The sequence below is a fragment of the Meriones unguiculatus genome, chromosome 12, assembly GCF_030254825.1.
Source record: "Meriones unguiculatus strain TT.TT164.6M chromosome 12, Bangor_MerUng_6.1, whole genome shotgun sequence".
Classification (NCBI taxonomy): Eukaryota; Metazoa; Chordata; class Mammalia; order Rodentia; family Muridae; genus Meriones; species Meriones unguiculatus.
This window is the reverse complement of record NC_083360.1, coordinates 67,998,326-68,012,407: the sequence shown is the minus strand read 5'-3', so window position 1 is coordinate 68,012,407 and position 14,082 is coordinate 67,998,326. Positions and strand designations below refer to the sequence as shown.

Below are 14,082 nucleotides of genomic sequence, written 5' to 3'. Positions count from 1 at the left end.
GTTGATGGAGTTTTCTCCTCCTGGCACCACAGAAATTTCCCCAGGCAGAAAGGCTCACTACCTTCTACCTCTCTGGATTTCTGTCTTGTGCTGGCTATTATCCAGTAGCTGAAAGTAGATATGTCCTATATTTTGTCTATTTCTACAGTTATTTATAGTTGGAGTATGATTTTTTTACCCTGTCAGTTCCTCAACACCATAATGAGATAGAGTGCCAACTGTTTGAAACCACTATTTAACTTTTCTAATCAGTGTGTATGTGTTTACATTTCCATTTAAAAATGCAATCCTATTTTTGTAAGATCTACCTGCCAATAGCATTGTAAGTATTAGATATAACATTATGTTGTCCAATTAATGATGCACACAATATCTGGATTTAATATTTTTACATCTGAGTTTCTGAATTTGTGATAGTACACTTACTTCCCATGGTAGTTGCGTGGATGACATGAATGAAATTTTATAATTCCTTTATACTTATATTACTAATTATACTTGTATGAAGTATTAATTAAATAATTTTAGTTGGTCATATATACTTTCTACTATGAAAAAGAAAAATATCATCATTAAACACAGAATGAAGCTGGTGTTTGAAAGCATGCAAACTACTTCTTAACCATTCCTAATGGGATATTTTTGAATCCATTAAGAATCTATTTCAAGTGGTACCCAGGGTCTCATATATATCTTTTCCTCCACCTCATTTCACACTGTCTTAATCGGCCTTTCTCTGCTGGGCTTCCTGTTTTACTCCTGGCCATGTGATGTCATATGCTCAGACCATGATGGACATGTTTGCCTACATCTTTCCTTTTTATGTCTTTTAATGGTCGTTGTTGAAAAACTGAGGTCTTTTAATTTTTCCAGAATGGAGCATCTGTTGAATAAATATTTTCCTTGCTATCTGGGCTGCTTCCAGCACAATTTAGATATGTTGGAATCTGTACTGTTTTACTGTATTTGACCAAAGAGTCCTGATGACTGTAACAGAAATAAAAGAAGTAACAGAGACCAGATGTCTAAAGCTCCTTGAGAAGTATCTAATGGGTAGTAGACTTTCAATTTTAGCTATTATTTTCTTTTTTTTATTTGAAAGTATCTGTGTCAGAAAGCCAATAATCATGTCAACATTTTGTCTCCTTTCTTCAAACAGAATATTGGTCACTTAAAAAAATGAAAAACTTTCATGATTTTCTTGTTTTTAATAGCTGAGTAGTATTGCATTATATAAATGTACCACAATTCCTCCATTGAGGGGCATTTAGGTTATTTCCAGATTCTGGCTATTACAAATAAAGCTTCTATGAACATAGTTAAGCAAATGTCCTTGTTGAATGGTGGGGTATCTTTTGAGTGTATGCCCAGAAGAGGTATAGCTGGATCTTGAGGTAGTGCTATTCCCAATATTTTGAGAAAGTGCCAAATCGATTTCCAAAGTGGTTGTAGAAGTTTGCACTCCCACCAGCATTGGAGGAGGGTTCCCTTTCTCCACATCTTCTCCAGTATGTATTATCACTTGAGTTTTTGATCTTAGCCATTCTAATCGGTGTAAGATAGAATCTCAAGAGGTGTTTTGACTTGCATTTCTCTGGTGACAAAGGATATTGAGCATTTCTTTAAGTGTTTCTCTGCCATTTGATATTCCTTTGTTGAGAAATCTCTTCTTAGCTCTATATCCCATTTTTTAATTGGATTATTTGGTTTGTTGGCGTCAAATTTTTTTAGTTCTCTGTATATCCTGGATGTTAGTCCTCTCTTGGATGTAGGGTTTGTGAAGATCTTTTCCCAATCTATAAGCTATCATTTTGTTCTGTTGACAGTGTCCTTTGATTTACAGAAGCTTTTCAGTTTCACGAAGTCTTGATTTATTAATTGTTAATCTTAGAGCCTGAGCTGTTGGTATTCTGTTCAGGAACAGCCAAACTTTGGGCAGAGGGCAGGGAGTCTCATAGAAGAAGAGGGGGTGGGGATAGAAGGACATGGAGGAGACAGGAGCCCCACAAGGAGACCAACAAAGCTAAAGAATCTGAACCCAGGAGTTCCTGCAGAGACTGATGAACATGCATGGAGAGGACCTAGAGTCCCTGCTCAGATGTGGCCAATTGTCAACTCAGTATCCATGTGGATTCCCGAGTAAGGGGAACAGGGTCTGCCTTTGTCATGAATTCAGTTGCCTACTCGTTGATCACTTTCCCTCTGGTGATTCACCCTTACCAGGCCACAGAGGAAGAGGATCCAGGCAGTTCTGATGAGACTTGACAAGACATGGGAATATGGGATAGGGAAGAAGAGGAAGGGAGGGAGTCTGGGACTAGGAGGAGTTGAAGGAGGGGCCTTCAATCAGGATATATAATGAATAAAAAAGTAAAATTTAAATTTAAAAAACTATGAAAAACAAAGGTTTCCAATCCCGTTGCCACTGAATTATTTTTTCTGTGTAGTGGTCAAATTTTTGTTCATAGTCTATCTTTTTCCATTGCTTTTTATAAAGACTGAAATGTGGGCTTCACCCTTTAATGTTCTTGACAATTCCATTCAACATCAGTAATAATGTCATTAACTCTGACATGTCTTCAAGCACTTCTGTCCATGTTACCACCAGTCTCAGTGCCTAGATTTCCTCCTCCGAGCTGGACCCTCTATTTCACTGTATTTCTTCTTTTTGGGCATCAAGTAATGCTGCTTCTCTGTGCTCCTCATAGACTATTTGCACTTCTTGTTCTGTGCATGGGACGTTCACACCCAGGGAGCTCATGACTTTGGAAAGAAAAGATGTGTCCTACTATTCTGGAATATTTTAATTTTTAATATGCTGTATAATTAGCTTGTTCTTTACTGTTTCCATCCTGTTGTTCAGTCTAATTTAATTAAATCCCATTTTACAGAGCTCCATCTCTGGATCACTGAAAAGACCTGGAACAAAGCCAAGAACATAATAACCAATCAATAAAATTTTGTTGCAATGAATTAAAATCACATGGACCAGAATGGGTTGCGTGCTTGCTAGGGTCCAGTCCTTAGTCTTTCACAATGATATTTACTGAAGAAATGGAAATAAAATAGACTTCATCCTGATTCCGGCTGTGACTGATTAATAGAAAGATGCTGCAAAATATGTAAAAACCCACTATTCTAGCTCAGCGTGAAGACTGCTATACTCTATCAATTATGTCGTGTCTAGCACAAATAACATAATAGCATTAACTGAGCATGGACCATATATCACACTATACTCAGAATATTAAGTGTTTCATCTTAGGTATCATAATCATTCAGCGAGATACCACCGTTGTCCTTGTGTTAACACTGATGCAACTGAGACACAGGGAAATTAATAGCTTGCCCAAAACCGCATGCAAGCGAGTAGAGCAGGCAAAATCAAACGTTACCTATCACATGCTATGGATGACACATTTATACATCGTGTTAAACCCTTTTCATCAAGAGTGATGACCTTTGTCTTTACTGTGTGCTTGCCATTCTTGGCCTAAATTGAAACAACTGAAAGCTGATGACGCTGTGCACATAGAGAGAAAAATATATTCTAGCCTCTTTGGCCTCAATGATCGCTCTCAGATACTATTTTTTTAAAAGTATGCATATACTGTTTTTAATTTTTAAATGATTACAAAATTTGAACAGACAGAAAAGAACTTTTCAAAACCACTTAAGTGAGAGGAGCTGAGGGTGACGCTTCAATATTGCTATGTATTTGTTGCCTTAAGTACACATCCCCTGTACAGCCACAATGAATCACCACATTCAGAACGTGGCAGTGACACTGGACCATACAGTTCCAGTCTTCCTGTTTAGGTTTACCTATCTAGTCTCATTGATGCCCTGAATAGCAAGTGAGTCCCTTACAACATAATGCTTCCTATCTGGTTGTCACATCTGTTTCTCTTTAGGCTGAGACAGTTTCTGGGTCTTTCTTTGTCATTATTTTGAAACATTTCAAGACATGGGTTTTGTAGAATGTTTTTCCTCACCATTCTTAGTCCATGACTTGTGGGCTTGGATATTTGGGATGGAGTAATCATTGCCCAACATTGTGCTCTAGGTTAACTAAATACATCCTAGTCTCTGTGTGGTGATTTGGGTATACAACTGGTTTAGGATTAACCACTGTTTAACTAAAAGATAAATCAATAATAAATAATAATAATAATCAACAACAAATAGCATGCTGACATGTGGCAGAATTTACAGTAATCTAGCAAGAACTTAAATAAAAAGTAAAACTATAGAGCAGTTTTGTTTTGTTTTGTTTTTTGTTGTTCTATTTCTTAACCAAGGACTTTGCATGGAGATAACCTAAGACCCCTGCACAGATGTAGCCCATGGCAGTTCAGTATCCAAATGGGTTCCATTGTGATAGGAACAAGGACTGTCTCTGACATGAACTGATTCACCTGGTCTTTAATTACCTCCCCCTGAGGGGGAAGCAGCATTACCAGGCCACAGAAGAGGACAAGGCAGCCACTCCTGATGAGACCTAATTGACTAGGATCAGAAGGAAGAAAAAGAAGTCCTCCCCTATCAGTGGACTTGGGGAAGGGCATGCATGCAGAGGGTGGAGGAAGGGAGGGATTGGGACGGGAGGAGGGAGGGAACCACGGGGGGGGGGGGGATACAAAGTGAGTAAAGTGTAATTAATAAAGAAAAATAATAAAAAAGAACAAATTGAATAAGTGATAATCAAAATAAATAAATGAAAGAAAGAAAGGAAGGAAAGAAGGAAGGAAGGAAGGAAGGAAGGAAGGAAGGAAGGAAGGAAGGAAGGAAGGAAGGAAGGAAGGAAGGAAGGAAGGAAGGAAGGAAGGAAGGAAAGGAAGGAAGGAAAGGAAAGAAGGAAGGAAGGAAGGAAAGACAAAGTAACTGCAGTTCCTAAACTAGGAGCTCACAGATTCCGGATTAGACAGATCCCCTGCAGAGCAGCAAGGCCTCCAGCAGGCTTCAGTAAAACAAAAATTGATACATACAAACCCCAGAGAGGCAGTTTCTTTAGGTAGAGAGAAAAAAAGTGGCTCTTTAACAAGTGAACTTCTCAAAGCCAGACTTTGCTAACCAAGGCAGAAAGCAAAATCCCTTTGAGAAGGGGTTCTTGACGGTCTGAGGAGTAAACATTTGTAGACCCAGTAACTTCCCAGAGTGAGGAAGGGTTGAGGATCCAGTGAAAGAGGCAGAAAAAATACCTCTCCCTGGAAGCAAGAGCCAAAGACAGAGAAGCATCTGAACTGGTAATGTCTGAAAGGGAAGCTGGGTCTAGGAAAGTAAAGTCCTTAGGAAAAGGTATTGAGATTTAAAAAGATAATTTTCTGTGTTGAAAATGGAGGAAGACACAATGTGCTTCTTCTGGGTACCATTTGAGTTTGTTTCTCTTAGCATACAAATAATTTTCTTCATTGATGATTTCAGTTTTGTATGTCCTCTTTGGGAGAGATCAGGATAAGACAGACTTGGAGAAAGAAGAGATTGAGAAAATAGATGCTAAAATAAAGGCCATAGAAGAGAGGTTGGGGGAATCTTTCAATCAAAATAAAGAACCTTCAGAGAAATCCAATCTGGAACTTACAATACACTAAAAGCGGTGGTTCTGTAAGACCTGGGGTCTCACAGTTCAGGAGTTCAATCGCGCCCTTCCCAGAAACTCCCCCAGACCCAGACTTGTTGCAAAAGCAAGAGGTTTATTAACCATTGTGCAACGGGGTCACCCCCGCCAGTCAGCAAAGAGTGGCACCGGGAAACAAAGGCCTTTAGGTTTTTAAAAGAAAAATTGCGGGAGATTTGAAGTTCTAGTTTTGGCAATTTAGGATTGGATGAGGAAGCTATAAAGTAAGATAATTGGTTAGTCTTAGGTGCTCAAGCTTGGCCAGTCCTGCCAAGTGTGGATGCAGCTGCAATTGAAGGTGGGGGTGGTTAGCTCATCCTTGAAGATTAGGGCTGCGGGCTCTTGGCTGGAGGTCAAAAGCTACTCAGAAGAAGTCTAGGTTTGTTGCTAAGAAACGCTATCTCAAGGACAAGGGTCTGGTCGTTCTTTTGCTGAGTGAAGGTCATTGCTTGCTTGCCCTTTTTTTATATCTGTCCTCACATATAGGGTCACATTTCTTCACTCTCTGGAAAGGTACTAAGAGGCTTTAGCTTAACCTGGACCTAAAACTCAAAACTATAGGCTTTAGAAGACATATAGGTTACAAAGTTAGTCTAACCCTTTCAGTTCCAGTTGAGAAAAGTCCAGAGGTTTAAAGGTATTGCAAAATGGCAGCCCATTGAAATGCTGAAGATCTTCAGCTATAGGCCAACTTGGTCAGACAATTTTATGTGTATTGTCAAGGTTCAATTACTGGATGAAGTTCTATATGTTAAAGTAGAAATGCAGATCCTGTTTAGTGTTGTCTTGGAACAAGGTCATACAGTGGCTGGTATGCTCCATTTTACAGAGTTTGGAGAACTGAAATACATGCACCTTGCCAAAGATTCATATTCAGAATTCCAGTGGGGTTTTGCCTTAAATTCTGGAGAGCATGATCCTAAGGTCACACATTTGTTAAAGATTGTGACTGTTTTGGAGATACCCTTGCCAACTAGGGCTGATGGTGCTTCAGCCTGTATATCCTTTGGAATTCAACAATATTTTAGACATTATGACATGAAACAGATATAACATAATCCAAACAATTGTGAACATTTCTAACAGCAATTTTAAAAAGATGGTGATAAAACAGAAGAGGAGTATGATATCTCCCCAAAATAGATTAAATAATGATTTATCAGTTTTAAAATGTTTAAATGAGATAAGTAGCACACCTGGTAAGACACCATGAAATTTAGAAAGGACTACTGAATTAGAGCAGCATATAAAGGTCCTAATTCCAAAATGGAGAACAGGGAATGTTTTACTCTGGGAAGAAGTTTTGCATATGTTCATATAGAAGAAGAGAAATTATGGGCTCCATCAAAACTAATAGAAATCACAAATGACAGAGGAAGACCACCTGAAGATCTTGGCCACACACAAGAAGAGAGAAATCAAGAAGACTGAACAAAACAGGTAACATAAATTGCTGATCCCTTCACATGGGAACAACTGTGAAACTGACTGAGACATAAAAAAAGGTCTCCAGCCAGAACTTCAATATTACATGGCCAATAATTCCTTGGCTACAATATCCTCAAAATTTATTATGTCATCTTTTTAATGGCATAGATAAAATTGGTTTACAGTTTAGTTTCATCCACTTCTTATACATTTATTATTTTAGGACTATATAATAATGCTTGTTAGAAATTAGTGTTTTTTTTTTGTTTTTTTTTTTCAGAACAAAAGAACCAGACACCAGAGACACTGGATCAAACCTGACAGAATTCATCCTTCCAGAATGCTGAGACATTGACACATCTGTTCCAGCATCTTGCATGTTCCAGCATTCTGCTTGTTCCTGCCTCAACTGCTTCAATTGCTGTTTCTCATCTAAGCCTGCTCCCAAGAGAGCTTTGAAGAAAGCTACTAATCTCAATTGGTCCAGCATTTTACACTGTTCTAAACAGGACTTCTTTTTTTTTTTTTTTAATCAGTTACATTTTATTAACTCTGTATCCCAGCCGTGTCCCGATCACTCACTCACTCCCAGTCCCTCCCTCCCTCCCTCATCTCCACCGTGCCCCTTTCCAAGTCCACTGATAGGGGGGACCTCCTCCCCATTCATCTGATCCTGTTTTATCAGGTATCTTCAGGACTGGCTGCAAAGCCCTCCTCTGTGGCCTAACAGGACTGCTCCTCCCTTCGGGGGTGGGGAGACCAAAGAGCCAGTCATTAAGTTCCTGTTAGAAATAGTCCTTGTTCCCCTCACTTTGGGAAACCAATTGGTTACTGAGCTACCACAGGCTACATCTGAGTAGAGGTTCTAGGTTATATCCATACATGGTCCTTGGTTGAATGTCAGTCTCAGAAAAGACCCTGTGCCCAGATATATTTGGTCCTTGTGGAGCTCCTATCCTTTCCCCAACAGACTAACTCCCCTTCTTTCTTATGATTCCCTGTACTCTGCCAAAGTAAACAGGACTTCTGTTAAGACTGAAATTTCTCAATATTCAAAGACTGGACCACAAATGTTAATGCTTGCTTAATTAACCATTTTCCCCAATTTTGTTTGGGCCCTCTAACAGGATTTCTAGGTGTCCAAAAAGTCAGCTAGAAAAAAATGTATGAGAATAATGTTCAATTTCCTTTAAAGGGAGTTGGGTAGGTTTTTGGTTGTTTTCTAGGGCTATAAATGTTTATTGTCATTGGAAGATGGTTATAAGTTGTTAATCTTATTCAGAGGGAAAATAAGGTTAGGATATTAGGTAATGCAAGTTAATTGTTAGTTAATTAACTCATAGCCATATCAAACACTAGTCTAATTTATCCTAGGAGTATAGGAATATACATCCTAGGGTTAACAGAGAGATGTGATTACATAAAGATAGGTAAGTCTTCAAAAACCTCAGAAACCTACAGAATAGAGCACTTAAAAATATCTTTATTATTTTAAAGAGTATTTGACAATGAGACAGGTCATCTTCTGATAGCATCCTACCTGAAAGAAGACGGTGAACATCAAAGAGATGGCTTCAAATGTGGCAAACGAGCCATCTGGGAAAAAAAAATGCCCTCATTTCATGACAGACATAATTCTGCCAAAAATGGGCAAGTCTAAATGCAGGACAAGTCAACTGCCCAACTCTGCCAATGCAGAGTAAGCAAGTCTTAAATAGTTTCTGCTTCACATATATGTCTGTCAAATATACTGAGCCAGAAAGCTGAAGATAATGCTCCAATGCTATAGAGAGTTTTGAGTGATTGTTCAGGCAGCAAACTGTCTCTCTCATTTTTTTATGTTAGGAAGTGCTGCTAACATGCACTTCCTGTTTACTCCAGTAACTAATTTTATTCCTTCTCAAGTCTCTGGTGGGGTCGAAGACCAAATAGTTATAGTTACATAATTAAGCTTAAGTTGTTTAGAATTTAAGAAAATGTTTTCATATAGGTAATACCAATAATGATAAAAAATAATTTAGGTATAGAACTCTAAACTTGTCAAGATAGGATAGATAATCAAATACTTTCTTCCTACATTGCCAAATGCACATGGACTGGACATTGCACATGTAAATCTTACCTAATAATTTTCATACTGTTTTATAATATTGTATTGAAAGAAAAGGAGGCTTTTATTGGACTTAAAGGGGGAAATGTTGGTATAATGTTCCCATGGAATATATACAATTTACCATTGTTCATTCAAATGCTGATTTCTCTACTCTACTATCTGGTTTCAACCTGACATTGCATTGTGATGCTTATTGTAAGCATCACCTGTCACAAGTTTGTGTAAACATGCCACCATTTGTTTTCTGTATTGTCAATAAAACAACCAGCCAATGCTGAGCAATGGAGAGAATAGGGTGGGACATCCTGGTCTGGAGGACAGGAGAAAGAAGTGGGAAGTGTCGGGAAGGACCATACTTGGAACCACCAGGAGAGATGAACTGGACCTAAGATATGACTAAAAGCAAGTATAATGTGGGAAATCTGAATGGAAAGAATCTGTGCAGGCTTGGAGGTGTAGGATGGAGTAATCATTGCCCAGCATTGTGCTCTAGGTTAACTAAATACATCCTATTCTCTGTGTGATGATTTGGGTATACAGCTGGTTTAGGAATAACTGCTGTTTAACTAAAAGATGAACCAATAATAATAATCAACAACAATGACTCCTGCTGGATGCATCCCTCTGTATGTGTCTTACTCTTCTTGTCGGGCTCTGATCTCTCCTGGCTTGTTATCTCTTCAGAGGACCACTTACTTCCCCTTCTTTGAGCTCCACTAGTGTGGGCCCCTCTCTGCCACCAGCTGGCATGGTGACTGAATTTTTGAGAAAGGGGAAGGAATCAGATTTTAGATGTTACCCTGAAATCCTATGGTAGATAAACTCATACAAAAATTTACAAGGTCATGCTCAAAAAATGGGCTACAGATACACTGACATGCTCAGCACAAATGATCAGGTTTAAAATAATTTCTAAGATAAAAATCAAAGTGAGGCATGAAATAGCTCTGAGTAGGGCAGTACTTGTGGCACGTATGTGAATACGGTTGTAAGTATGAGATCTGAACGTGGGGCAGAGAACTCAGGATACATTTAGCCACAGCATCCCCCAAAGGGAGACCAGATAACAGTGGGTGGGTAGCGAGAAGACAAGTAAATATATTCCAGTGTTGTTCAGGCCAGAAAGCAAAAATGTTAACTGAAGAGGATCTTAATATGTGTTGGAGATTAGTGATCATTCTGGAAGGCATTCATTTCATCTACCAATGTATTAATTACATGGCATCACCTAGTTTCATAGATGCTAAAAGCTCAAGGTTTCACTTGCCTGCTGAGGAACTGACACTAGACTCCAGGTAACCTATATTATGCTGCCATCTTTTGGTTGAATTTAAATGCCTTCCTCATTAACCAGAACTATTTTTGATATATTCCAAACACAGAGAGAATCACAATTTTAATTTTTAAAAATATTATACTTTTGGATAAAAGGTAATGTTAAAAAAACTCATAGGAATATAGAAGGAAACATATATACAATAAATTAACTTAAGTTCATATAAAATCATACCAGCTAAAGACGGACTACAGTCATTGATTTCATCATACTGAGTAATACTTAACATCAGCCTTTTCTGTATCTCAGCACCTCACTGCTGTTTCACTCTGGGAGCAGTGTAAGTGTATAGCAAATTCTCCTAACAGAGTACTTACACGGGGCCACTGGGTAAGTCTGTTCCCAGGGCCATGAATATCAGACATGGTCCTCTGCACATACATATAACTACATGTAAGTTTTTATGCACATGAGCTTACACTCATCTTCTTCCCCTAATACCCATACTGGCTACATAGACCAGGTACCCAGTACTCACACATGGTCTGATTTATCTAAACACACCTGTTCATTAGTCACTTTCTTTAATGCCAGGGGAGCTCTTCCCTCCCCCAAAAGCACTACCATGCCTAATACCAGGAAGAGAACAGTGCTTTGGACTATGGGAAATTTGAGCTTCACAAGAAAAAGACAAAGTTTTTGAAGGTACTGAATGGAAACAATAGACTCTTACACAATCAAGTATCTTTCCCCAATCATACCAAGTAAGTATGCATTCCTCTGCTATGTCTATGTAACAATTAGTGATTCTGGGAGATACTTTATTAGATTGACATTTGAAACAGTTACATGTGGAGTAATGTTTTTAAAACATTAAAAAAATCTCTTTTTATTTTGGTTTAGATAAAGCATACTTTTAGTGTGATATTATTCCTCTTATATTATTATCCATCTAAATTTTGATTTCTTGGCTACATAGCAAGACACTGTTTATAAAAAATAAATGAAATAAAGTGAAGACAAGAAAACTTCATTTGAACATGAATATGCACACACATACACACACACAGAGACAAACAAGGCCATCAGATCGCATAAAACATAAGGCATAGCTACATAACAAAAACCACTTCAAATATAAACCAGTTCGGTAGTTTACACACATACAAACACACACACACACACACAAACAGTGCATGAGAGAGAGAATCATGCAAACATTAACCAAAACAAAGCATAAGTATATATCAGGGAAAAAGGTGATTGCAGAATAAGAACAATTTTGACTTAATCAGCTCCACCAAATTACATAATAACCCAGAATGTGCTGCGCATGATGCAGGTGTTTTTTTTTTTTCACACACGTGGCAACTTTAATAAACCAAAAGAAAAAGTCCCAAATATACAAGTGAAAAAAAAAATCCAAACAGTTGATGCAGGCCTAACTAATAGCTACTTTATGTACAGCTGTATGTATAAGTTCAAAGAAGCTATCCTATCTGTATGTACAAAAGGTTATACACAGGTCTGTACATCAGGGACTAAACCTCTGAACTGTAAGCCAGCTCCAGTTAAATATTTTTCTTTGCAATAGTTGCTATGGTCATGGTGTCTTGTCATAGCAATAATACCCTAACTAAGACAAGGGGTCACCGAGTCTTTTACTTCCTCTAAAGTCTGGTTTGGAAGGCTGAGGGATTACTCAGAAGGATCTTAGCTATGTGGAACTGGGTATTTGTGATTCAAGTGGCATTACTATTGTAGAACTGTTACCATTGGTTCACCGTAGTGGCAGCTAGCCCAGGGAAAATGGACCATCCAAGCCTCTATCTCTTCTCCCAATCATTTACTGATTTCATAGATATATAGAGGAAGCAACACATCTGCAGCCATTGTATTGAACTTGTTGGTTGCTTATACTCAGCTGCTATCATGAAACTATAACCTCATTTTTAGAATAATTTTCATTTTTATCTTATTTTATAAGTTAAAATATTAGAGACTAAACGGGCTGAGATATAAAACAATCCAAATTGTTGATATATTTTCAGATTAATTTGCCCAAATAGTTGTGCACATTTACAGTTCTACTTGAAGTTTCAAAGTTATCAGCCTGTGGATTTTAATGTTTAACTCTGAGTGTGTTCTAGGTACTGCTAGGGCTGTGATAAATAATATTCCATGAAATACCACTGCTTAAAAATAAACTTGCTCTCAATAAGACTGCTTGACTAAGCTTGACTAAGCATTTAAAAAGTACATTGTGTTAAGTGAAACCTTGTACGTAATAAATAATGAGGGTAATAGAAGGTAAGACTGGACAACTGTAATTGTCTCAAGGAAAGTGTTCAGGGAGGCCAGCTCTTTTGTTACTTCCTCAAACAGCCAGCACAATGGGGAAAGTAAAGGAAATGTTCCATAAAAACCTTGAAATGGGAACCAGAAAACCTAAGCCATAAACTTGGGGAAATGACACACAGGGAAACAAATGCAACAGAAAAGAACGCCATCCATCATAACCTAGGATGCATGAAAGGCAAACATTTCCTAGAACTGCAGTTTTACAAGGTGTGTGCAGAGATCAGTTGTGTTCGTCTGTCACCATGATTCGCAAGCAGCTCCCTGAAATGGTGTTGCTGCTGTTGGCTTCATCTACTATCTTTTCCCTAGAACCAAAACTGATTCTCTTCCAATCAAGAATAAACAGCGAAAGTTTACAACTACTGAAAGCTTTTCCAATCTCATCAATCCAGCAGTGTCTAGCACACAGGAAAAGTTTCTTGCTTCCTCAGCAGTCTGCGGGTCATCAGCAGTACCAGAAAGAACATGCCCTGGCTGCCCTGCACGAAATCCTTCAACAGGTCTTCATCCTCTTCCAGACCTACGCTTCTCAGGGCGTTTGGGAGGAAAAGCATATAGAGAAAGTGCTGGCTGCGCTCCACAGACAGCTGGAATACGTACAGTCACAAGCCGGACTAGAAGCAGAGCAGAAGAGTGACGGCTTGAGTGTGCAGAACCTCAGGTTACAGATTAAGGCATACTTCAGGAGGATCCACAGTTACCTAGAAAGCCAGAGGTTCAGCAGCTGTGCCTGGATCGTTGTCCAGGTAGAAATCAATCGCTGTATGTTCTTTCTGTTCAGACTCACAACATGGCTGAGCAAACAAGGGCTAGACCCTTGAACACTGAAGCAAGAGCTGACGGTGTCAGAGCGGGAGGAGATATATGAGCATTATTTACCCTTTCGGGGTAAAATGGCTACATGGTTTTGTTTCTTCACGTGTTTTAACTGCGTCTTAAGATTGCATGAATTAGCCACAGTAATTTTCATCTTGCCGTGCCATGTTATGTTTCCTAGCAACTTTAAATTATTTGAGAAGTAAATTAAATTCATTAAAATTTTGTAATCGGTTCTTCAATGGCTAAATTTTCATATAATTTTGAAGTCAGATATGATGAGCTGTGCCTTAGATACAGTGAGCCTTTTTCAACATGTAACATTCATTCCAATGAATTCCTTGTTTACCAGAAATTGTTAGAGGCAAATTAACTAGCATCAAATCTTGAATATTTCTGTTACAAGAGACATAATAGAAATAGAGCCAAAAGACTATAAGCAATTTGCACAGGAATGAAAACAGACTTCAT

At 38.4% G+C, this 14,082-nt stretch overlaps 2 protein-coding genes across 5 annotated transcripts in view; both read left to right on the top strand.

The window, feature by feature from the left end:
- Positions 1 to 9,759, top strand: part of LOC110550707 (uncharacterized) — a 54,508-nt gene extending 44,749 nt beyond the window's left edge. For 3 of the 4 annotated variants that reach the window (XR_009585150.1, XR_009585151.1, XM_060365833.1), the window contains one exon: positions 7,326 to 9,759. Coding sequence is in view for 2 of the 4 variants with exons in the window: in XM_060365833.1 (XP_060221816.1) it covers positions 7,326 to 7,400 (75 nt within the window). In the remaining 2 variants the exon portion in view is untranslated. Of the gene's footprint in view, positions 1 to 2,891; positions 4,575 to 7,325 lie in introns of those variants that run through there. The other variant, XM_060365834.1, reaches the window with a different exon arrangement.
- Positions 9,760 to 12,704: 2,945 nt separating this feature from the next.
- On the top strand, positions 12,705 to 13,758 carry Ifne (interferon epsilon). The gene has a single exon (XM_021629812.2). The coding sequence runs from the start codon at positions 12,960 to 12,962 to the stop codon at positions 13,614 to 13,616; it is 657 nt and encodes a 218-aa protein (XP_021485487.2). The 5' UTR covers positions 12,705 to 12,959; the 3' UTR covers positions 13,617 to 13,758.
- Positions 13,759 to 14,082: the final 324 nt, after the last annotated feature.

Coding starts and splice junctions, on each gene's coding strand:
- Ifne (XM_021629812.2), top strand. CDS start 12,960: ATGCATGAAAGGCAAACATTTCCTAGAACTGCAGTTTTACAAGGTGTG.